The following is a 25,643-nucleotide window of genomic DNA, read 5'->3' on the forward strand; positions in this document are numbered from 1 at the left end:
AAGAAGCACACGGAAAGATCGTCCTTTACGGGGTCAGACTCGAGGTCCCCATAGACGATCGCGTCTGCAGAGAGGGCGGAAGGCCATACGCGCCTAAGGCTCGGCACCTTCCCGGAACCACCTGTGCGCCGGCCTGGAGCGGAAGCGCCCAGCGGGCTGGGTTTGCGGGAGGCCCGGCGCATGCGCGGCGCGTAAGCGCCTGATCCTTCCGGCGGCGCCGCCCGGAAGTCTTGGCTCCGGCCCCTCCCCCTCGCCGGCTCGGCGGTGCGTGCGGGGCCGGCCCGGCGAGGAGGCGGGACACGTCGGCGCTGCCGCCTCCGCCGCCGCCGCCGCCGCCCCTCCTCCTGCTCCAGCCGCCTCGGCCGCCGCTTCCCGGCCGAGTTCGAGCGGCCCCGGCGGCCCCCGGCGCGTCCAGCTGCGCGGACCCGCGCCCGTCCCGCCCGGCTGCCGCCCGCGTCCACCCCGCCGCGATGGCGACGCGCTCGTGCCGGGAGAAGGCGCAGAAGCTGAACGAGCAGCACCAGCTCATCCTGTCCAAGCTGCTGAGGGAGGAGGACAACAAGTACTGCGCCGACTGTGAGGCCAAAGGTAGTGCGGCGCGACCCTCGGGCCGGGGCTCCAGGGTCCCCTGCTCCCGCCGGGCCGGCGCGGGCCGCCCGGCAGGTGCCGCGGCGGGTGGGGCGGCCGGGCGGGCCGCGTCCTCCGCCCGGGCGCTGCGGGGCTGGGCGGCCGGGCGGACTGACGGTGCGCCGGTCCTCGGGGCAGCCCTCCGGGCGGTCCTCGCGGCGGCATCCCCGGCCGTCCTCCCGGCGGTCCCCCGGGCGGTCCTCGCGGTGGTCCTCCCGCCGGCCCTCCCGGCGCTCCTCGCCCGGGGCGAGCTCAGCGAGGCAGCTGGGGAAGGGCTTGAGGCTGGGCGTTCGTACTGTGCTCCAGCCTGGATTTTGGCCCGAATGAGAAGGGGTTTCGTTAACGTGAGTCTTCTTGGACCCCGGGCTTTTTCTGTTGCTGAAGGTTTTAATTCGATTCTCTCCGACTAGGTAGTCCAGGGGAGTCTGTATGTGGACCCTGGTCTGTGTGCTTCTTGAACGTCGAAGGGGTGTTCTTCAGATCCAGACATGAGAGGAACCTAATTTTAGTTTGTTCAGTTGGAGGGCTTCTGCCTCAGCCTTTGAAATAGACACACTATTTTTAGCCTATATGTTTCGGCTTTGGAGAACTGATGTATATTTAATGTCTTATAAGTAATCTCATGGGAAACACGTTTCAGAGGGTTTTTTTTTCTTCGTTTAAAACAAACCCCTCATACGGCTAGGAAATAAAACCCGGCTTATTCGTGAATTGGTGTCCCTGGTGAGAGACCGAGGGTTCTCCGGAACCTCAGTCAGTTCCCGGGAAGGTAATTGAAGATTTCTGCACTGTTTGACCTCGACTTTTCCTGAAGCTTTCCTGTTCTTCCTCAACGCTGTGTAAATGAGTCACGTCTCAGTGGGCAGGTGATACTTGATAAGACTCAGCCACACGCCATTGGCAGGTTCTTTTACTACCGTGACGGTCCCCGGCTACTGGGAGGTCATGTGACTGGACTGGAACCGGACCGTTTATGAAGCACTTTTCAATATCATAGTAAAGTCACTTGGGGCCAACCATTCAGGCAGTGAGTTGCAAACGCCGGATTATCGCGCTAGTATTTGTTTACCTGATATGGATTACGTGTGTCGTTTTTGGAGAATAAATGCCTTTCTGTATTGAGGCTCTATTACTCATCACTGCATTAGTGAAATACTGGAAAATGGGCCTTTAAAAGGCCAGTGGATGAGTTTATATTTTATGCATGTTGAGTAATGAATCAATCACATAGTTAGAGATGCTAGTAAGTATCAAATCTATTCATTAGAAATTGAATAACAGTTTTAGTAGTTCCCTTTCTTTATCTATAGAAACCATTCAAAAATAATTCTTGTTCAGATTTCTTTCTGCCAAAAGGTACTTTGTAAAATCAGATTTTCGCTAATATTTCTTAAAATAATTTATAGGTTTAGAGAAAGCCATTGTTTATCACATGTTGACATTTGCGTTTATGGTTTTTGAGGTGGGAGAAGGATATAATCAGGTATTTCTCACATTAGGACAAAGCTTTTACTTTTTCTGACCTGAGGAATAGGGAGCGTTAGTTTTGCTCACATGTTGGATTGCCACCGAGGTCAGTAGATATGTATTGAATGGATGTCTTTTTTTGTTTTGGCTTTGTTTGGTCCTGTGTGCATGGTTTTGTTTTTGAGAAGTGGAGGAAGTGGGACAGAAGGGAGTACCCAGAGCTGGAGGATGTGGTGTGAAGGGCGTGAGCCACAGGCAAGATTTAGAAAGGTCAGCGCTTCTTCCTGATGCTGCTGAATCTAGGATAGTGTTAAGGTGATCTTCTAAATTATTTCATTGTTTCATCTTGGTCCTTCAAGGGGAAAAAAAAAGCAAATAGTTCAAACCACTTATTGGTTGAATGAAACTTGATTTCATAGTTGTAATAATTGAAAAAAATTGACATGGTGAGGCAGTTGCTATGATTAAATATATTTTGTAAAGTTTTTGAGCCTTTGGTATGATCTAAGGGGCTCTCTTTGTAGAAATCTTGGCTTATTTCTTGATTTTGGATTTATTATTATGTATACCAGATGACAGGGCCTCTCATGTGGCGCTAGTGGTAAAGAACTAGCCTGCCAATGTGGGGAGACATAAGAGACCTGGGTTCGATTCCTGGGTCAGAAAGATCCCTCTGGAGGAGGGCTTTGCAACCCATTCCAGTATTCTTGTCTGGAGAAGCCCATGGAGAGAGAAACCTAGCGGGCTATGGTCCATAGGGTCGCAAAGAGTCAGGCATGACTTAAACGACTTGGCACGCATGCACGTGCCAATTGACATAGTAAATGTAGGTAGTGAAATTCTGATTAAATGTACTTTTTTTTAAAAGTTGGAGGATAAAATTATTTAATTGCTGTTGTTGCTAAGTTGTGTCCACTTCTTTTGTGACCCCATGGACTGTAGCCCGCCAGGCTTCTCTGTCCATGCATGGGATTTCCCAGGCAAGAATACCAGAGTGGGTTGCAGTTTCATTCTGCAGGGGATCTTCCCAACTGTGGGATGGAACCCATGTCTCCTGCAGTGGCAGGGAGATTCTTTACCACTGAGCCACCAGGGAAGCCCCTGGAGGATAATTGCTTTACAATTAAATGTACTTTTAAAAGACATGCTAAAGGTCTTATTTTTACAGCTCAGTTATTATAAGTGGTTCCATACTGTATATGTGTATTGATTTTTTTTTCTTCATCTCCTAATAAACTGCATCAAGCTTTTCATGTATTTTGAAGCTATTTTCTAGTTAACTTAATTTTCTTTCTTAAAAAGTATGTTTCCCCTATTGCTCTTTGTACCAGAACTAAAATTTAGGGCTAGAGATTTCCCTGCTTTATTGCCTTTTACCAACTGGCAGAAGTTTGTCACTTGGATTTTGACATTTTCTTACTGAGTCACTGGTGTGTGCTTCCTGATGGTGTTTGGGAAGGGAGGAAGGAGAGAAGGATGGCATAGGTGCCAGTTTCCTGCTCTTGGTCCTACTCTGAGCAAGTCTGTTGAGCGACCGGAGAATACGAGCAAGCAGGTGGTGCCGCCCGTCCTCTCTCAGGCCTCAGCGGGCTCTCCGCGGGAGTTTGAAAGCAGTTCTGTCGGTGACTGGTTGGTGGCACTTGATGGAGCAGGGAGGAGTCAGCCCCTTGCTGACTTAAAGTGTACTCTTCAGTGTTTAAAGTTTCGTCTGGGGTAAATACTAGCTGTCATTCTGAGCATGTATAGGTCAGCATGAAAAATGCATCTCTTGCCTTGTAAGTTTTGGGGTGGTTGGAAGCAGAAAATGCTTGGCCCCTAGAGACTGCCTGGTGTGGAGAGGGCTCTTGACCCAGATCAAACTCGCATTTCTTCACTCCACGATCTGGACTTGAGGACGCCGCCAAACACCGTATCGGGTTAGAGAGCTAAACTTGTTGTCAGACCCTAAAGGAGCTTGTTCGGTGGGGGCTGCATTTTTGCACACGAATAATTTCAGCAGAGTGTACTCAGCACACTGTTGGACTAGTGCCCGTGAGCAGTGCCTCCCTGGCCCCTTCCTGTGGACTGCTGCTCTCCTTGTGCCGAGCTTTTGTCCCTTGATTGTCTCCACAGCTCCTGGAGCGCTGCCTCAGAGCCTTTGCATATGCTCTTTTCTTCTGCCCAGGAAGCTGACAATTTTTTATCTGGTCAGTTTACCTATCTTCCAGTTTCTGCTTAAGTGTCTCTTCAAGGGAATTGATTCTCCCTGCTCTTCCTAGGTTAGATTAGGCTTCCACTTGTACGTGTGGGATGCACCTTGAGTTTTTTATTACACTCATCACAGTTGTAATTAACCATTATTTGGGTAATTATTGGGAAATCAAGGATTGGGTTGTAGCTCTGAGACGGAAGAGACCTTGTCTGTCTTGTTTTGCCTTGTAGCCCCAGCCCTCGGCACAGCAGGTGAGATGCATCAGATAGATGCAGCTCAGCAAATACCTTTGAAAGGGCGGATGTGCAAGCACAGAGCTGAGGACAGACGGCAGGTATGTGGATGAGAGTACACGTTTCGGCCTGTGGGTAGACTGTCTGAAAGCATGGTCAGACTTGGCGGTGACTGGTCACAGGAAGAGCTGGAGTGGCGAGAGGCAGCCACCTAGTCCTTTGGTTATCACTGTGGTCCAGGCCAGAGTGTAAGAGGACGGGAATGGTCTTAATGTGACTGTGTTGTAAGTCAGTGGATAGGACAGGAAAGGGAGCCACTGGAGCCATCATAAGATATCTGTTAAGGAGTAGACCCTTTACAACATTGTCGAAAGGGCTGGAGGAGCCGAAGTCAGCGAGCCACTCCTGGCCTTCTGATTTCAAGGCCACACACTACTGCCTCCTGCCACTGCCGCGGCTGCATCCCTCCCTGCAGCGGATTGGAGGACCAGGCTGCCGTGGCCAGTCAGTGCCTGTTGGACATGTCTGTTGGCTGTCCTGACTGTGGACAGACGGCAGCTGCAAGCCTGTGACACCTACGTGCCTGTCACTGCAGACCTAACTTAGGTACAGTCCTTTACTGTCTAGGGAGCCGGAGGCTTTCTGACCTCTTCGCAAATTAGAAGAGTGAAATGGGGTTGTGAGACCCAGTCCTAGAGGCCACTACAGGCAGCGGAGGGTGGTGAACATTTTTCATTAACTGTTCCTTTAAAATAGGTTTATATAGGAACCCTGAAATGTCAAAGTAATTCTTACTAAAAACTACAGTTCACCTTCAGGAACTGGTGTTTACAATGATGTTAATACTTGTAGGATAAATTTATGGAAACAGAAGTCTGTAATTATAATTTCTTTAAGTTCAGTTCAGTTGTGTCCAACTCTTTGAGACTCCATGGACTGCAGCACGCCAGGCCTCTCTGTCCATCACCAACTCCCAGAGTTTACTCAAACTCATGTCCATTGAGTCGGTGATGCATCCAACCATCTCATCCTCTGTCGTCCCCTTCTCTTCCTGCCTTCAATCTTTCCTAGCGTCAGGGTCTTTTCTATTGAGTCAGTTCTTCACATCAGGTGGCCAGAGTATTGGAGTTTCAGCTTCAGCATCTGTCCTTCCAGTGAATATTCAGGACTGATTTCCTTTAGGATGGACTGGCTGGATCTCTTTGCAGTCCAAGGGACCCTCAAGAGTCTTCTCCAACACCACAGTTCAAAAGCATCAATTCTTTGGCGCTCAGCTTTTTTTATGGTCCAACTCTCACATCCATACATGACCACTGGAAAAACCATAGCTTTGATGTGGTGGACCTTTGTTGGCAAAGTAATATCTCTGCTTTTTAGTATGCTGTCTAGGTTGGTCATAGCTTTTCTTCCAAGAAGCAAGCGTCTTTTAATTTCATGACGGCAGTCACCATCTGCAGTGATTTTGGAGCCCCCCCAAATAAAGTCTGTCACTATTTGCATTGTTTCCCCATCTACTTGCCATGAAGTGATGGGACCAGATGCCATCATCTTAGTTTTCTGAATGTTGAGTTTTAAGCCAGCTTTTTCACTCTCCTCTTTCACTTTCATCAAGAGGCTCTTTCGTTCTTCTTTGCTTTCTGCCAGAAAGGTGGTGTCATCTGCATATCTGAGGTTATTGATATTTCTCCCGGCAATCTTGATGCCAGCTTGTGCTTCATCCAGCCCAGAGTTTCTCATGATGTGCTCTACATATAGGTTAAGTAAGCAGGGTGACAATATACAGTCTTGACGTACTCCTTTTCCTATTTGGAACCAGTCTGTTGTTCCATGTCCAGTTCTAACTGTTGCTTCCTGACCTGCATACAGGTGTCTCAAGAGGCAGGTCAGGTGATCTGGTATTCCCATCTGTTGAAGAATTTTCCACAGTTCGTTGTGATCCACACAAAGGCTTGGCATAGTCAATAAAGCAGAAGTAGATGTTTTTGTGGAACTCTTGCTTTTTTGATGATCCAACGGATGTTGGCAATTTGATCTCTGGTTCCTCTGCCTTTTCTAAATCCAGCTTGAACATCTGGAAGTTCACAGTTCACATACTGGTTTGGAGAATTTTGAGCATTACTTAGCTAGCATGTGGGATGAGTGCAATTACTGGTCAGGACATAGACCTGGATTACTGTGATACTGAATGGTTTGCCTTGGAAATGAACAGAGATCATTATGTCATTTTTGAGATTGCATTCAAGTATTGCATTTCAGACTCTTCGGTTGACTGTGATGGCTACTCCATTTCTTCTAAGGGATTCCTGCCCACAGTAGTAGATACACTGGTTATCTGAGTTAAATTCACCCGTTCCAGTCCATTTTAGCTCGCTGATTCCCAAAATGTCGACATTCACTCTTGCCATCTCCTATTTGACCACTTCCAATTTGCGTTGATTCAAGGACCTAACATTTCAGGTTCCTATGCATTATTGCTCTTTACGGCATCAGACTTTACTTCCATCACCAGTCACATCCACAACTGGGTGTTGTTTTTGCTTTGGTTCTGTCTCTTCATTCTTTCTGGAGTTATTTCCCCACTCTTATCCATCTTGGAGAAGTAGCATACTGGGCACCTACTGACCTGAGGAGTTCATCTTTCAGTGTCCTGTCCTTTTGCCTTTTCATACTGCTCATGGGGTTCTCAAGGCAAGAATACTGCAGTGGTTTGCCATTCCCTTCTCACGTGGACCACATTCTGTCAGAACTCTCCACCATGACCTGTCCATCTTGGGTGGCCCTACATGGCATGGCTCATAGTTTCATTGAGTTAGACGTGGCTCTGGTCCATGTGATCAGATTGGTTAGTTTTCTGTGAATGTGGTTTTCAGCCTGTCTGCCCTCTGATGGAGAAGGATAAGAGGCTTATGGAGGCTTCCTGATGGGAGAGACTGACTGAGGGGGAATCTAGGTCTTGTTCTGATGGGCAGGGCCGTGCTCAGTAAATCTTGAATCCAATTTTCTGTTGGTGGGCGGGGCTGTGTTCCTTCCCTGTTATTTGACCTGAGGCCAATAATGGTAGAGTTAATGAAGATAATGGTGACCTCCTTCAAAAGGAGGTCTGCTGCACTCAGTGCCCCGACCCTGCAGCAGGCCTCCGCTGACCCACGCATCTGCCAGAGACTCCTGGACGCTCCTGGGCAAGTCTGGGTCGGCCTCTGGTGGGGTCACTGCTCTTCTCCCGGGTCCTGGTGCACAAGCTTCTGTCTGTGCCTCCAAGAGTCCTTTTCTCAGTCCTGTGTACGTTCTGGTGGCTCTGTGGTGGGGTTAATGGCGACCTCCTCCAAGAGGGCTCATACCATACCCAGGTCTGCTGCACCCAGAGAAGAGACCTGCCTATCTAAAATTACTCTCAGAATGTTAAACTTCAGTCTGATGCTCTGTTCCCAAATTCTATGGATCCTCAGGTTTCCCCTTTTGATTATATGTAGACTTCTGGTGTTTGAGCTGGTATGGAAACCACAGGTCTCTGTGACTCATCAGTTATAACTTAGGCTGCATGTGGTCCCCTGCTTTTTTTCTCCCAGTTCATCGTCTTTGTCTTCTTTTTCTTAAAGATTGAAATGTTCACCCTCAGAAAACCATAATTCAAAAAGATACATATATCCTGGTGTTCATTGTAGCACTATTTACAGTCAGGACATGAAAGCAACCTATCCATCAACAGATGAATGGATAAAGAAGTTGGGGTACATATACACAATGGAATATTACTCGGCCATAAAGAGGAACACATTTGAGTCTGTTGAATTGAGGTGGATGCACCTAGAGCCTGTTATACAGTGTAAAGTGAGTCAGAAAGAGAAAAACAAATATCGTATATTAATGCATGTATATGGAATCTAGACAAATGGTACTGATGAACCTATCTCCAGGGCAAGAATAGAGACACAGATGTAGAGAACTGCCCTGTCAGCATGGGGGAGAAGGAGAGGGTGGGTGGACTGAGAGAGCAGCACTGACGACATATATACGTTACTGTCTGTGAAGGAGACTGCTCGTGGGGAGCTGCTGTGTAACGCAGGGAGCTCAGCCCGGCGCTCTGTGAGGCTGTAGGGAGGTGGGAAGCGGGAGGGAGGCTGGAGAGGGAGGGGATAGATGTAAGCTTACGGTGGAAACAAACACAGCTTTATAAAGTGCTTATCATCCAATCCAAAGAACTTATCGCTTATAAACAAGTGAAATATGTTAGGAACGATCCATCATTTATGTTGAATGAGTGTCTAAACATCAGCATTTTGTAGCCTCAAAAATAAATCAATAATTAAAAAATAGTTACTATAAAGGATAGGCTTTCATGCCTTGATTTCAGTACTTAAGTGAATTTGTATCTTAATTCTTGCTGTACAAGATGTGTATATAGCCCTTACTGGCCTTCATGGACTCCAGCCCATTCTCTCTGTAAGGCAAAGTCAAATAATTGACACTGTAATTCTGTACATTATGAACTCGAGCCTTTTCCTTGCTGCTGCTGCTATTACCAGTCTTTGCCTGGATGGAATCAACTCATTTTTCTCTTCTCAATAGAGGAAGATCAAAGAAACTTGGAAGCCATTTTGTTTAAGTTGCAATTATTATCAAAAGTGTTGACTGGGTTACATTCTGACCTCTGTAAAAAGTTGATTTAACAAACATAGTTTTGTTGGTGAGTCAGTATTTTCTGGGCACTGCAAAGGTTAAGTATCATGTCAGGTACTGTCAAATGTGCTAAAAAAGTTAGGATGTGGTCCATAAAGTAGTTACAGATCTCAGTGGATACGAAACAATGATCAGTTAAATTCTAATCTATGTGTAGATTATAGGTTCATTAGAAATTTAGTATTGGGAGAATTCAGTGTGACTTGGAGAAGGTAAAACTGTAAGGTTGAAAGTTCAAACAAAAAAAAATAAGGTTATATATACACAAATTATATAGTGCTTCATTCTTGCCAGCCACTGGTGTAATCAAATATTTTACACATATTAATTAACATATAATTAGTCCTCAACATAATCTTTTGAGGTTGGTAGTACAAGTGAGGAAACTGAGGCACACAGAACTTAAGTAACTTATCCAATGCTATCCAGCTAGGAAATGGTAGAGCCAGGAATTTTTTCATGAAAAATTTTTTTGATGGCTACCATATATTTCAGGCACTTTTCTGGGAGCTGGGAATAAATCAAGGAACAGGTAGGTGAGGTCCACAGTAAAGGATTTGCTGGTCTGTTGGAAGCAGGAATGATTGCAGAGTTGGCCCCTGACTGGCATCCGGAAGCTCGGATGTGGAAGGGTCTCATTACCCTAAGTGATGTCGGTCACTGTGCCTAAACTCATTGTGCAAATAGCATGGTTTCTGCTGGACACCTGCTTTTCTTCTGGGAGTCTGGAGATTGCATTTGGGCTAGGCAAGCTCCCAGGTAAAAGCCCTAGGCACGGAATCTCTGATGAGCTTCCCTGGCTGGCAGCGTTTCACACCCGCTGTCAGAACTCACTACTGAAAAGTATGTTGAGTGCAGTCCCGCCGGAAGAGGACTTCTGCCCACTTGTGCCTGATTTCTCCCGGACTTCGCTTTTTGTACCTTTTCCTTTTGCCAGTATGCTTTGGTGTCCTTCTGCTGTAAGAAGTCGTAGCCATGAGTACACACGTACATTGAGTCTTGTGAGTCCTTTTAGTGAAGTAGCACACTCGTGGGTAGACTTGGGGACCTTACGACATTACTGATAGTGTGTATTTTCCTCCAGTATGTTGGCAGACCCGACTGCCCAGGTGGCTCAGTGGTTAAGAATCCCCCTGACAAGCAGGAGACTCAGGTTCACTCCCTGGGTCAGAAAGATTCCTCTGGAGGAGGATAAGGCAACCCACTCCAGTGTTCTTGCCTGGGAAATCCCATGGACAGGGGAACCTGGTGGGCTATAGTCAATGGGGTCACCGAGGGTCAGACACAGCTTAGCATCTAAACAACGACAATATCGGCAGACCACGTCAGCGTCTCAGCATATCTCAGCTAGCTCTAGAACCCAGCCTAGGGGTATCAGCCAGAGGAGCAGATATAAGCATTAGAGGAAATTTCCAGCTTTACTGGATGAGATGGAGTTGGGAATCTGGACCATAGAGTCAAGATTTTGAACCCAGGAGACCTAGCTCCAGAGTGTGTGTTGCTAGCTGCATGTTACATGCTTGAAAGAAAACATATGCTTTTGTAGTTGAAATTTGTGATAGAAGAGATTATTTTGCAGGAAGAGATTATCACCTTCAAGCTGACATAAGGGCTTCCCTGGTGGCTCAGTTGATAAAGAATCTGCCTGCAGAGCAGGAGACTCTGGTTCAATTCCTGGGCTGGGAAGATCCCCTGGAGAAGGGGATGGCAACCCACTCCAGTAGCCTGGGAAGTTCCATGGACAGAGGAGAGGGCTTCAGTCCATGGGTTTGCAAAGAGCCAATGAATACAATTTAGCAACTAAAGCACCACCACCACCACCACCACCAAACGTAAGGTCTTTGTCAGAGAGGTTATTGCTAAATGTATTCAAGTGCGGACAGAGCCTTTGTTTTACTTTATCTCTTTGCATTTAATAGCATAACCAGCCTAACTTCAAAATACCAATTTCAACGAAACAGAATTTTTTTTTCTGATCACTAAACTTTATTCTATGAATTGATCGAATCAATAGAGAAGTCCTTTAGTGTTTTTGTTTGGAAGGGGGTCTTCCATGTAACTTCTTTGTTTTCTGTTTCTGCAGTTACACCCTTAGGTCAGGTACTGATTATCTCCTTGTACCATAGAATTAGCACAGTAGAATTGGAAAGCAGTGTCCTGGGGTAAGTTAGTAAAGCCAGGTGTGAGTCTAAGCTTTGCTTCTAACTTGCTTGGTGACCAGTTGTCCCTGTCCTTGTTGAGCCTTACTGCAAAGATTTATTTCAGCTCCCTCATGGTCTGTGTTGCTTCCTGAATTCCCTGCCTCTTGTTACTTCTGTGCTAGTATTTACTGTTATTGTTAATTAAAAAACTTCTGTTATTGAGGGTCTATTATTATTACTGAGGGTATAAAATATTTGGGGGTCTTATTGAACTTTGAATCATGATCAGACCTTTATTACTTTTTAAAGACTTTGCACTGATGACTTAGGTCTTGCTGAGCAAATTTACCTGTTACTATTTTTAATTAGCTTCGGAATATCATGTAGCTAACAGGAATATTCTTTACTGGTTGAGAAGTCCTTTTATATGAAACCTTTTCATTTTACTGCTTTCTTGGAGTAGAGTAAAATCAAAGAAGTCACCACCTCTTCCAGTCAAAAGCCAAGATATGCTTTTACTCATCATTTTAAAGAAGAGACTTGTAGGTGCATTTTCAGTTAGCCATATACATTTATCATTGTCAGTAGTTTTTGCCTAAGATGTTACATGGAGTTTTGTTAACTGTGAATGACATTTACCTGTAATATCATAAAGAAATGACTTTTTGAAAGTATTTTGCTTAAAATAAGAGCTTACATGAGGAAGTAATTCCACTTATTGGAAATATGTGCTAATTTCATGTTCACATGCATTTCGAGTGGTAAATGTAAGGACTTTGAGGGTCCAAAGAGGAGATAATTATAATCTTGGTAGTAAACCTCCATTCTTTCCACTCCCTGCTCCACGACAACTTTGGTCTTCATTTTATGAGATCCAAGTGATTGCTTCTAAGAGTGATTTATGACAGAGCCTCAGATGTTTCCCATTGATCTTTTTTAAAGAGTGCATTTCAAGTGATCAGCTTGAATACAAACTTAAAAAGATAATTGAAGGAGTTTTTAAAATTCTGTAACAAATCATATTTAGGATAGCTTTATCTTTCAATGTAAGAAAATTTATAAAAAATTATGATTTATTCTGGACTTTAAAAAACTGAAGTATAGTTGGTTTATAATGTGTTCAGGTGTGCAGCATAATGATTCAGTTATAAATGTTTTCAGGTTATTTTCCTTTGTAGGTTATTATAAGATGTTGAATGTAATTCCCTGTGATGTATAGTAAATCATTGTTGCTTATCTGTTTTATGTAGAGTAGTTTGTGTCTGTTAATCCCATACTCCTAATTTGTCCCTCCCCTCACCTTCGATAATCATTTATTTGTTTTCTGTATCTGTGAGTCTGGACCACCAGGATATTCTCAGTGTGTTAGTTTTTAGATTCCCCATATAAATGATACCATATACTTAGCCTTGTCTGATTTACTTCACTAAGTGTAGTATTTTCTAGGTCTATCGATTCATTCTTCTTTTGCTTGGGTAACGTTCAACTCGTGTGTGTGTGTGTGTGTGTGTGTGTGTGTGTGTAGTCTAGACTTTTGGTAGTAGTTCATTCAGTTCTTGTGAAAGGTGCTTTTGGTGTAGGGTGGTGATAGTGCATGGTGCCAAAAAACTAGCAGAAGTATATTTATTGAAGTGAAATGATCATCACTGGTATATTAGTTTCCTATTGCTGATACTACAAATCATCACAAACTTAGTGACTTAAAACAACACAAATGTATCATCTTATATTGGAGGTTGGTGTTCCAAATGAGTCTTACTGAGCTAAAATCAGATGTGTTCCTTTTGGAGACTCTAGGGAGAATCTTTTCCAACTTAGAGAGGTCACCTGGGATGCTTGCTTCTTGGCCACTTCCTCTATCTTCATGATGCTGTCTTCAGATCTCTCGCTTTCTGCCTCTCTGCTTCCATCACTACCATGATTATGTTGAGCTTACCTAGATAATTCAAAAGAACACCATCTGCAAAGTTTCTTTTGCCATGAAAGGTTAACATATTTACAGATCTAGATACTGGATGTCTTTGGGGTCATTGTTCTGCTTACTATAAGTGGGTTTGTGATAAAAAGTTGTATATTGAACCTAGATTTTTATAATAGGTACCGCTTGGGATATACTTAAGAGGGCATAGGATGGTGAAAGTGAAAGTTGCTCAGTCATGTCCAACTCTTTGCGACCCCATGGAATTCTCCAGGCCAGAATATTAGAGTGGGTAGCCTTTCCCTTCTTCACAGGATCGTCCCAACTCAGGGATTGAACCCAGGTCTCCCACACTGCAGGCAGATTCTTTACCAGCTGAGCTACAAGGGAACCCTATAGGATTGTGAAGTGAATACAGTTTAAGTTAGACATTTTTGCAGAAATTATTTTTAAAATCTCTGAAGCACTCAAGTAATTTAACAGTTGCAACATGACCATTTATTTAGAAAATCCTTAGAAATTTATTTTAAAAAAGTATTAGAACCAGTAATTGAGTTTATCAAGGTGACTATAGAAAAATTAACTATCCCTATATACCATCAACAAATAGTTGGAAGTTGAAATAAAAATTACCATTTGCAATTTATAAAATCTGAAAATGTAGTGATAAATGTAACAAAATATATGCAAGACTTGTATGCTGAAAACTACCAAAGACTGGGAGAAATTAAAGAATACCTAAAGAAATGGAGAGACATACTATGTTCATGGATTAGAAGACACAGTCTTTTTAAGATGTCAGTTCTCTTCAAATCTGTAGATTCACCATGATTGCAGTCAGAATCTCAGAAGGCTTTTTTTGGTGGAAATTGACAAGTTGACTCTAAAATTTATAAAGAAATGCAGAGGAGACTCCCAAATCTGAATAATTGTGTAAAAGAACGTTAAGTTTTTTATATGAACTGACTTCAACAGTTAATATAAAGCTACTGTAATCAAGACAGTGTGATATTGGTCTAAGGACAGACATAGATTGATGGAGCACATAATTAAATAGACTTACATATACAGGTCAGCTGTTTTTAACAGAAGTGCCAAGGTAATTCAGTAGGGAAAGGGTAGTCTTTTAAACAACAACAGAATGTGCCTCGACCTTTAACTCATACTAGGCATGAAAATGTACCTGAAAGGAATAATAAAATTAAATGAGCTAAAACTATAAAAAACTGACCTTTTCCAGTCCTCTGACCACTGTTGAGTTTTCTAAATTTGCTGGTATATTGACTGCAACACTCGCACAGCATCACCTTTTAGGGTTTGAAATAGCTCAGCTGGAATTCCATCACGTCCACTAGCTTTGTTTGTAGTGATGCCTCCTAAGGCCCATGTGACTTAACACTTTAGGACAGTCTGGCTGTAGGTGAGTGATCACACCATCGTGGTTATCTGGGTCATAAAGATCTTTTATGTATAGTTCTTCTGTGTATGCTTGCCACCTCTTCTTAATATCTTCTGCTTCTGTTAGGTCCATATCATTTCTGCCCTTTATTGTGCCCATCTTTGCATGAAATGTTCCCTTGGTATCTCTAATTTTCTTGAAGAGATCTCTGTCTTTCCCATTTTATTGTTTTCCTCTCTTTCTTTGCCCTGATCACTGAGGAAGGCTTTCTTATTTCTCCTTGCTGTTCTTTGGAACTTTGCGTTCAGATGGGTATATCTTTCCTTTTCTCCTTTCCCTTTTGCTTCTCTTCTTTTCTCAGCTATTGTAAGGCCTCCTCAGACAACCATTTTGCCTTTTTGCATTTCTTCTTGGGAATGGTTTTGATCACTCCTCCTATACAATGTTACTAAATTCAGCACTGGCCACAGGACTGGAAAAGGTCAATTTTCACTCCAATTCCAAAGAAAGGCAGTGCCAGAGAATGTTCAAACTACTGCACAGTTGCACTCATCTCACATGCTAGCAAAGTAATGGTCAAAATTCTCCAAGCCAGGCTTCAACACTATGTGAACCAAGCACTTCCAGATGTTCAAGCTGGATTTAGAAAAGGCAGAGGAACCAGAGATCAAATTGCCAACAACTGTTGGATCATAGAAAAAAAGCAAGAAGCACGAGAATTCCAGAAGAACATCTATTTCTGCTTCATTGACTACGCCAAAGCCTTTGACTGTGTGGATCACAACAAACTGGAAAATTATGAAAGAGATGGGAATTCCAGACCACCTGACCTGCTTCCTGAGAAACTGTATTCAGGTCAAGAAGCAACAGTTAGAACTGGACGTGGAAGGGAGTACGCCAAGGCTGTATATTGTCACCCTGCTTATTTAATTTCTATCCAGAGTACATCATGCTAAATGCCGGGCTAGATGAAGCACAAGCTGAAATCAAGATTGCCAGGAGAAATATCAATAATGTCAGATACACAGATGACACCACCCTTATGGCAGAAAGTGAAGAAGAACTAAAGCGCCTCTTCATGAAAGTGAAAGAGGAGAGTGAAAAAGGTGGCTTAAAACTCAACATTCAAAAAAGTAAGATCATGGCATCACTTCGTGGCAAATAGATGGGGAAACAATGGAAGCAGTGACAGATTTTATTTTCTTGGGCTCCAAAATCACTGTGGATGGTGACTGCAGCCATGAAATTCAAAGACACTCGCTCCTTGGAAAAAAGATGACAAACGTAGAGCATGTTAAGAAGCAGAGATGTTACTTTGCCAACAAAGATCTGTGTAGTCAAAGCTATGGTTTTTCCAGGAGTCGTGTAGGGATGTGAGAGCTGGACCATAGAGAAGGCTGAGTGCCAAAGAATTGATGCATTCCAATTGTGATGCTGGAGAATGATCTTGAGAGTCCCTTGGATTGCAGGGAGATCAAACCAGTCAAACCTAAAGCAAATCAACCCTAAATATTTATTGGAAGGATTGTTGCTGAAGCTGAAGCTCCAACACTTCTGCCACATGATGCAAAGAGCTGACTTCTTAGAAAAGACCCTGATGCTGGGACAAATTGAGGGCAGGAAGAGAAGCAGGAGACTCTGGATAGAATCATTGGATGACTCAATGGACATGAGTTGAAGCAAACTCCGGGAGATAGTAAAAGACAGGGGAGCCTGGCATGCTGCAGTTCATGGAGTTGCAGACAGTTGGACAGGTCTTAGCGACTGAACAGCAGTGTTGAGCAAGAAATTAGGAATATAAACAATCAAGAAACAGTATTTGGCCCCAGGTAGCTGAGGTGCATATGAAAGGAATGAATTCAGTGAGCCCAGAGGTTTGCATCTTCCCATACACAGAAGAATGCTAAATTCCTTGGCTTGATACCTGGTTTTCCTTACTTATCAGTAATCTTTGATATTCAGACTGCCTGCCCCCTTTGTTTCAAACCAGTGTATACTATAGCCTTGTGTATACAGAAACACAACCAGATAGCTGGGTATATACAGAAACTGTTCCCAGGAGGCAGGAGAGGGAGTCAGGCTGTAGCATCCTCGGAAGGTTTCTCAGGGCTACTGAGATGTTGTCTCCTGGGCTCAAGAGTCCTTAACATCCCCACCAAATAAAATAAATCTCCACTTTCAGGTTGTCGTTAATTTGTTTAGTTGATGGTGACATGGATTCCTTTTCTGTTTTCATTAAATTACTATTTTTATATGCAAAGGTCACTAGTCTATTGCTGCTATTCTTTGCCCAATATTAACAGTTTAAAATAAATATTTTTTTCCCTGTGAAATGGTGCTCAACTCTTGTACAGACGCAGTTTTCCCTCATTAATTAATGAAAATTAGTTATTTGGAATTTGTTTTTTAGTGGAGACAGTGATTTCACTTCCGTAGATAAGACAAGGCTATCAGGTGATTGCCTGTTTTTTGGGCTTTTATCTCTTGTCTCCCTGATTTTGACTGTTCGTAACTGATTTGTTAAAAGTATGCCTGAAAGCAACAGGAATCTGGTTTTTACCTAAAATAAATGTTTTGGTAGTTTTCAAAAAATAGTTGAGAGGACTTCTAGATTGTGGTCTGGCTTCAAGACTGTAAGGAGCTTTAGGTCTCCACTCCTTCCAAACAAGAAGGAAAAAGCTGAGCAAGCTGAATAATCAGCAGTTCTTATTAGATCTGTCAGAGAAATGAGGTCGTAGGGCAAACTGCATTCCCCCAAATTGCAGAGATAGGTGAACATAGAGAATCACAACTTCCGTCACAATTCTGGGAACCAGAACTGGACTGGGAAAACCCAAACTGTAACTGATGAATTTCTGGAGGACTCCAGGGGGATTTAATAAATGGGGCGGGTCAGATGTATTTGTGAGTTTTACCTCTAGAAGCTCAACACAGTAAATGTGGGAGAAAAGCTCCTAGTGCTTCTGGCTGAAGAAGAAGAAGAAGGACTATTTAGAAATACACCAGAGCCCTCTGTTCTTTGCATTAAGGTAGACCCTGGGGATAAACTATTTAAATATAGCTTAACTGACCTGGGGGAAAAGAGGTGCCTCTCAGAGCTGGGCCCCAGGCTGAATGATGACAGGACCAGGAGGAGATCAGAGATGTGGGGTTGAAGTAGGGCTCCAAGGGGCTTCCCTGGTGGCTCAGATGGTAAAGAATCCGCCTGCAATGTGGGAGACCTGGGTTCCATCCCTGGGTTGGGAAGATCCCCTGGAGGAGGGCATGGCAACCCACTCCAGTATTCTTGCCTGGCCAGAGGAGCCTGGCGGGCTGCAGTCCATGGGGTCACAAAGAGTCAGACACGACTGAGTGACTAAGCACAGACCTGGGCGACAGAAATTCCTAACTCGCTATCTCTAGAAATCCCAACGCCTGCCTAGTCTAGCCATCCTGCCCCCTGAAGGAAGGGTGGCAGAGACTGAAAGTATTGGTGAGGTTCCCAATACGGAGGCAGAGACTCCCTGCAGAACTGAAACCTGATCCCAGGGCTATGGCATGCCCCCTTCCCCAGTTACTAAGGCCTCTTTACAGCCGTTTCTTTTACCCAGCACAGCATGTCTAGCCATCAAGAAAAAATTACAAGGCACCTTAACAGGCCAAAAACATCATAGAAGCTCTTATATTTCATAGTGAAACTGTTACCAGATATTTGAAGTATGGTGATAGTCTGCAGCCCATAGCCTGAGAGATAAATGTAATTGGAAAAACATGTAAAAATAGCTTCGTATGTTTAAATGAATGTGTAAAACATATGTGTATATATTAGTATATAACAGCTGAAGTTACTATATGTTCAGATTGAATAAAGCAAATCACATCAGGCTCTTTGAGTTTGAGTTTTTGTAGAGGGAGAGTATCAGTCCCAAGCAGTGCTTACTGTTAGTCACACCTAGGAAACAGATCTTCGGGCTCGTACCACTCAGCTGAGCTTTAATCTTTAGGGTGAAAGTCCGTCAGTCGTGTCCGGCTCTGTGACCCCATGGTCTGTGGTCCGCCAGGCTCCTTTCTGCCCACGGAATTTTCCAGGCGAGAATACTGGAGTGGTTGCCATTTCCTGCTGCGGGGGATCTTCCTCACCCAGGGAGTGAAGCTGCGTCTCCTGTGTCTCCTACATTGGCAGGTGGGTTCTTTACCTCAGAGCCACCTGGGAAGCCTGATCTTTATGGTAGACCTTGAATGTTCATATTCAGGTTACTTTTAGAATTCACATGAGCATTATGCTGATTAGAGACATTTCATATTGGTGTGTGTTCCTTGGAAATATTTAAAGTGGAGAGTGTAATTATTCTTTATGTTAAGTCTGGGTTTAGTATCTCTTTACTAAGTTTAATGGGGAAAAAGTTGGGAGGGGGTCTCTTCTAAGTTAAAAGGCACATCAGAGACATAACTGAACACACTGAATGGTCCTTGAGAGGATGCTTTTTTTGAAAAAGTCCTTTACAAAAAAAAAAAAAAATGTTTGGAAGCATGGTTGTGGGAAGTAAAATAGGTAGCATTAGATGACGTTGAGAACTTACTGTTAATTTGGTAGGTGTGGTAATTGTGATTATGGAGGGAAAATTCATATTTTTTAAAGCTTCATTCTGAAGTTTTTAGGAGTGATGTCTTTTGCCTGAAATTACTTTTAAGACACTTCAGCACACAAAAATATGGCAAAAAACTACCAATTGTTGAATCTGGGCATTGGTTATGTGGTTATTCACTGTGCTACTCTCTGTATTTAGAAAATTTTGATAATGAAAGTTAGGAAAAAAATTCTAGTTTTTGTATCTAAGAAGTAAACAATCTATCAGCAAATAAGGAGGATTGTTCTGGACTTAAAAAATGTTTAGTTTACTTTGATCTGCATTTTTTTCCTCTTCAGTTAGAAGACTGTATTGTTAACTAGTCTTGACTGACAGTATGTATCTGGACATTTATGTAATCTTGTACTGAATGCATATTTTTCAACATATATCATATGTTCTGAACATACTTAGAGGCTGTATAAACATACCAGGAGAACAAAAGAAGTTAAAAAAAAAACTTCAAATAAATTATTATTACAAAGACAGTGATTAAGGAATAAGTAAATTAGCTGTTGGCTCTTTATGGTAGACCCTGGTCATTTTTGGATGCTGGATCAGAAAAAGGGTTATCATGCAGCTGTTTAAGTACTGACTAGCAGTTGTTAATAAAGCATCTGAAGAGGTAGTAATGAGTGTGGTACTAATTTTACTTCTTCCTCATCCTTTTTTTTTTTTTAAGAATATAGTGAAAAGAACTGCAGCAAACCGTGAAAGTGCACCAGAACCTCTAATACTGCTTCCTAAGTTGTGTTTTATCCAAGGGTACCTGAAGAAGTGTTCATGTCACATGTGTTTTCTAAGCACCTGTGGTGTGTTAGGCACAGCTGCTGATTGTCGTACAGATTGAAGTTGTGTAAGGAGTCCCTTGGACTGCAAGGAGATCCAGCCAGTCCATCCTAAAGGAGATCAGTCCTGGGTGTTCATTGGAAGGACTGATGCTGAAGCTGAAACTCCAATACTTTGGCCACTTGATGCGAAGAGTTGACTCATTGGAAAAGACCCTGATGCTGGGAGGGATTGGGGGCAGGAGGAGAAGGGGACGACAGAGGATGAGCTGGCTGGATGGCATCACCGACTCGATGGGCATGAGTTTGAGTAAACTCCGGGAGCTGGTGATGGACAGGGAGGCCTGGCGTGCTGCAATTCACGGGGTCGCAAAAAGTCGGACACGACTGAGCGATGGAACTGAACTGGACTGAAGGCAGTAATGAATCCTGACCCAGGGCTTTCTGTATTTAAGACTTTCCATAGTAGGGGATAGAAAAAGAACTAGCACTAATTTAAGCAAAATAGCATTTTTTTTTTTTAATCAGAAGAGGTAGGAGACTTGCACAGCCAGTTCTTGAATCTACCACAGGACTCAGTTCTTGAACCTCTTCACTTCTGTCTGTGTTTCCTCCTCCTTTGCCAATCTCATCCAGTCTCCTGCTTTAATTATTGACTGTAAGTGGATGACTCCCCCTGGCACATGTCTTCAGATAGAAAGCCCCCACCCCAGAACTCCACACTGGTGTATCCAACTGCATGTGCTGTTCATTCAGTGGCTCCAAGTTAACATGTCTTAACTTAATTCATCTTTCTCCCCCCAGGCCTGCTCTTTGAGCAGTCTTCCCCATCTTGCTCCGCCCTTGTGCTCAGTCCCAGAACTTTGGAGTTGTCCCCACAATAGCTAAAATAGTCTTCCAGCTTTATTCTTGCCTCTATGGTCTGTTCTAACCCAGCTGCCAGAGTGATCTATTTAAAAAGTCAAGTTAGGTACTTAGATCCTGTCATTGCTATACTTGAAACCCTCCATTATTTTTGCCTGAGCAAAAACCAAAGCGCTTATGGCAGTCCACACTGCCCACTCAGCCTCTGAATATACTCACCAGGCTCTGCCCTGGTGTCTTTTTCTCTCTCTGGAATGTTCTTCCTCCAGGTGTGCATGTGGGCCTGGCCTCCACACCTAGGTTAGGTTAGGTCTTCATTCAGTATGTACTTAATTTTGTTTAATGGTTGTCTTCCTTTCTAGAATGTATGAAGTCACGCATTTTTGTCTTTCTTATTCATTGCCTAGGATACTTCCTGGCACATAAGTGCTTCGTAAATATTTGTTGAGTGAATAAGGAACTGAGCAAGGGGAGACGCACGCTTGGCTTGAGAGTGCTGTATGTTGCCAGTTTAAGACATTATTTATGATATGATACAAGCAGCATCTGCAAAGCTAATTTATCTCAGTGGTCTTGGAAGTATTTCATGCAGTATCTTAAGTGTTTGGTGAAGATCACTGTGATTTTGGTGATTTTTTTTTTTATGGAAAATAAAGCCTCACCCAATATTTGTCTTTCTTTTTCTTTTTTTAGCTTATGTAAAACTTTGTTTAGTCAGGTTTGTAAAAGCCACTGGTGTTGAGTACTGGAATCACATATTATTTTTGTATGTTTGAGGTTGTTTTAGTAGAGCTTCAGCACTGCAAATAGAATGCTCTAGGTGTGTTGGCAGAAATGCTTTAATATAGGAAATTAGGTCCTTGTGAAAGGCCTGGGAGGGGCAGGAAAGTCAGTCCCAGATCACAGCAGAACTGATGCGCCAGGGAGGTTCACGCCCAAAGGCTGTCCTTGGGCTGTTGAGTGTCAGAAAACAACAGGCTAGCTGTGATCCTGGGATTAGAAAGCTGCAGCTGCCCTCCCACATGTACAAGCTGGTACTGGAGTGTAGGGTCTTCCCTTCATCCGTGAAAACCGGTGCTTCTCACCCAGGACTGGACTAGAGACCAGAGATTCTACCAGCTGATTTTCTTGCAGAAAAAAAGTGAGAAAGGCAGGAAGGTAGTCTCCATCTCACTTTGGCTTTCGAGTATTGATTACGTAAGTGAAAGTCGCTCAGTTGTGTCTGACTCTGCGATACAATGGACTGTACAGTCCAGGGGATTCTCTAGGTCAGACTACTGAGTGGGTAGCTTTTCCCTTCTCTAGGGGATCTTCCAACCCAGGGATCAAACCCAGGTCTCCTGCATTGCAGGCGGATTCGTTACCAGTTGAGCCACAAGGGAAGCCCAAGAATACTGGAGTGGGTAGTCTATTCCTTCTCCAGCGGATCTTCCTGACCCAGGAATTGAACCGAGGTCTCCTGCATTGCAGGTGAAGTCTTTACCAAGTGAGCTATTAATTGCATGAGTGCATCTAATTGGTAGAAACTCATTCTCATTCAAAAGTCTAGCTGCAGAGGAATCTGAGAAATACAGCTTTCTTAGCCCTCTGTCCTCTGGCGCACCAGAAGTCGGGTGGAGTGGCCGTGGTGTAACCACGTCGGTACTGTCTCCATGGCTTCTGTCTCAGCTGGTCTCAGCGTGAGCAGCGCACCCACAGCCTGACCTGGGAGAATGAGCACAGCCCAGCTGACGGCTTAGCGCCTTGCCTTCGCGCGCTGTGTCCCTGGGCCTGGGCCTGGCTCTCCTCACACGCGCTGCCTTCCCTCCCCACTCTCCTCCCTGATTTCTCGGCCTGCGCCTTGGCAGCTGCCAGGCTGTGTGACCTGTCTGGCTTCCTGAAGGTGGTGTCTCTTTCTTTGGGTCGTCATCCAGGAGCCTGGGTGAGATGCCCCTGCCCCGCGGGGTCCGTGTCCCCCCCGTGGTGGTTTAGTCCTGGAGGCAGCAGGCTGTGGGGCCAGCAGTGGGCTCCCTCTCCAAGGCCGAGAGGGGGCAGTCTCACCAGGAGGGAGGTGTGGTGTGTGTCGGTGATAATTTTTTTACCGCATGACCGAGGGGATCATTTGATACCCGACGGAGGAGGTGGTTCGCTGTGGACAGGAGAAGAGTCAGGAAGACTGTGGAGCAGTTAATGCGGAGGGAGACCGAAAGGGTCTGAAGTGGGAGCATCAACTAGGTGAAGTCTTTGGCCGAGAGCGAGGACAGTGGGGTATCGAAGGAGGTTTAGGAGTGTTCTCTACACAGCACACTGGCTAATAGTATTTTATAGTAATTTTAGAAGTGTTTTAAACTGAGCTGGCTCCTCACTGGTGAGTGTTTGCTTTCTGACTCTCGTGGTTTCAGAGTCTTGCTGTTAGAGCTGTGTGCGCACACTCGTTTGCTGAAAGTGGGTCTCCTCTGTGGAAGGTGTCCTTGAGTGGGGCCGGGCTGCCAGGCGGGCAGGGCCGGCTTGCCTCCCCCTGCCCGCACCCAGCCTGTCACTGAGGATCCTGTTCATGAAAAGTTTCATTAAATGGAAGTGGTGCAAACATATCACACTTTCATACAGCGTTTTTTGACACTCATTAAATTGAACATGTCAAATATACTGTTAGTCATTACTAGTCTTTTATGATTTGCTCGTTCATTTGGGAGTGGGATTATCTATCATTTTCACATTTTTCTCACAACCAGTTGTTGAGTCATTCCAGGCAATATTCATTCCTCAGTTTGGTGCAAGCCACACCGTTCACCCCTAGATGTTCCAAAAGTCCACGAGTAAGTGATAGTTAAGCACTTTGCACAGATTTTCAGTCTCTCATCTACATTTTTTTGTAACTGAAATTATAGAAAGTTTAGAGGTAGAAGAGTCCTTTCAGGTACCTGGTCTAATCTCCTGTTAGAGATTAATTAACTGATTAATTAATAGATTAAATGCTTTGCATCAAGCTGTTAATAGTGAGAAGATATGACGGTGAACCACAGTTTCTACTTTGTGAGGCTGGAGTAGCAGATGGTCTTCCGGACAACTGGAATGTGTTAGTTACCTTTGATGTTTACATAAGGTATTGCTCAGCTTTTCAGCTTTTTCATTCTCTTTAAATTCAGCTGTTGTACATAATGAGAAGGGAGATAAATTCTGGGTTTTTATGCTTAACCACTATATCCGTGTAATGGCGGAATATTAAGAAAAAATTAATAGAATGAGGAATGATTGCGTATTATATATTTACTCAGCCAGTTTATTTGAACATAGATTTGGCAATAGCAGTAATGCAGACATGCTTTAAAACTTGGAGTGCTGTTTGTTGTATTAAAAGCTGTATTAAAAGCACATGTTATATCATGGAATCTGTCAAGAATAGTTTAAAAGGGAGGTAGTTGTAAATATTGAATCTCTTTCTGCTTGAGAGCAATTTTGCACAGAGAAAGTACTAGAATATTTATAAAAATGTAAACAAAAGAGGACTTCCCTGGTGGAACAGTGGATAAGAATCCCCCTGCCAATGCAGGGAACACAGTTTGATCCCTGATCTGGGAAGATTCCACAGGCCCAGAGCAGCTGAGCCCTTAGGCCACGGTCCTGAGCCCAGGTGTAGAGCCCTCGAGCCGTAGCTGCTGAGCCCAGGGCCCGGGGCCTGTGCTCACAACAGGAGAGGCCCCCACTCTTCACAACCAGAGAAGGCCTGCACGCAGCGACGAAGACCTAGCCCAGCCAAAAGTAAGTGAAATAAAATCAAGGAAAGCGGTAACACGCTTGCTCAAACTTCTGGGCTTTTAAGCTGAGTTTCTGAATGGTGCTCAATCACCTGAACAAAGTGAGAAGTGGGGTTGACGAGGCTTCAACTTTAGGACAGTCTGATGAAGCAGGGATCTAAAATGAAGCTTCATTTCATTTTCTCCTTTTATCTTATACTGGCCTGATGACCAGTGGAGCCTTAAATAATTACCATAGTTTAACTTCTTTGCCAAAGTACATTAGCATTTGAAAAACATCATGGGAATGCTGTATTTGTAGATTTTTTAGTTCTCTAAGAATCTTCTTAGTTTTTTAGTGTCTATGATATTTTGAGTTTATTTACATATTTATTCTTCTAAGGGATTCTTGCCCACAGTAGTAGATGTAATGGTCATCTGAATTAAATTCACCCTTTCCAGTCCATTTTTGTTTACTGATTCCTAAAATGTCGACGTTCACTCTTGCCATCTCCTGTTTGACCACTTCCAATTTGCCTTGATTCCTGGACCTAACATACCAGGTTCCTATGCAGTATTGCTCTTTACAGCATGGACCTTGCTTCTATCACCAGTCACATCCACAGCTGGGTATTGTTTTTGCTTTGGCTCCGTCCCTTCATTCTTCTGGAGTTATTTCTCCACTGATCTCCAGTAGCATAGTGGGCACCTTACTAACCTGGGGAGTTCATCTTTCAGCGTCCTATCTTTTTCCCTTTTCATGTTGTTCATGGCGTTCTCTAGGCAAGAATACTGAAGTGTTTTGCCATTCCCTTCTCCAGTGGACCACGTTTTGTCAGAACTCTCCACCATGACCCGTCCATCTTGGATGGCCCTACACATCTTGGCTCATAGTTTCACTGAGTTAGACAAGACTATGATCCATGTGATCAGATTGGTTAGTTTTCTGTGATTGTGGTTTTCAGTCTGTCTGTCCTCTGAGAAGGAGAAGAGGCTTATGGAACTTCCTGAAGGGAGA

At 43.9% G+C, this 25,643-nt stretch overlaps 1 protein-coding gene across 4 annotated transcripts in view; it reads left to right on the plus strand.

Annotated features, from left to right (window-relative positions):
• The first annotated feature begins 243 nt into the window (after positions 1–243).
• The window catches only part of SMAP1 (small ArfGAP 1), a 158,603-nt gene continuing 133,203 nt past the window's right edge, over positions 244–25,643 (plus strand). For all 4 annotated transcript variants that reach the window (XM_043889749.1, XM_043889751.1, XM_043889750.1 and 1 more), the window contains exon 1: positions 244–588. In XM_043889749.1, the coding sequence (XP_043745684.1) occupies positions 471–588 (118 nt within the window). In that variant the 5' untranslated portion in view covers positions 244–470. The remainder of the gene's footprint in view (positions 589–25,643) is intronic.

This window comes from Cervus elaphus, chromosome 28, assembly GCF_910594005.1.
Source record: "Cervus elaphus chromosome 28, mCerEla1.1, whole genome shotgun sequence".
Taxonomy (NCBI): domain Eukaryota; kingdom Metazoa; phylum Chordata; class Mammalia; order Artiodactyla; family Cervidae; genus Cervus; species Cervus elaphus.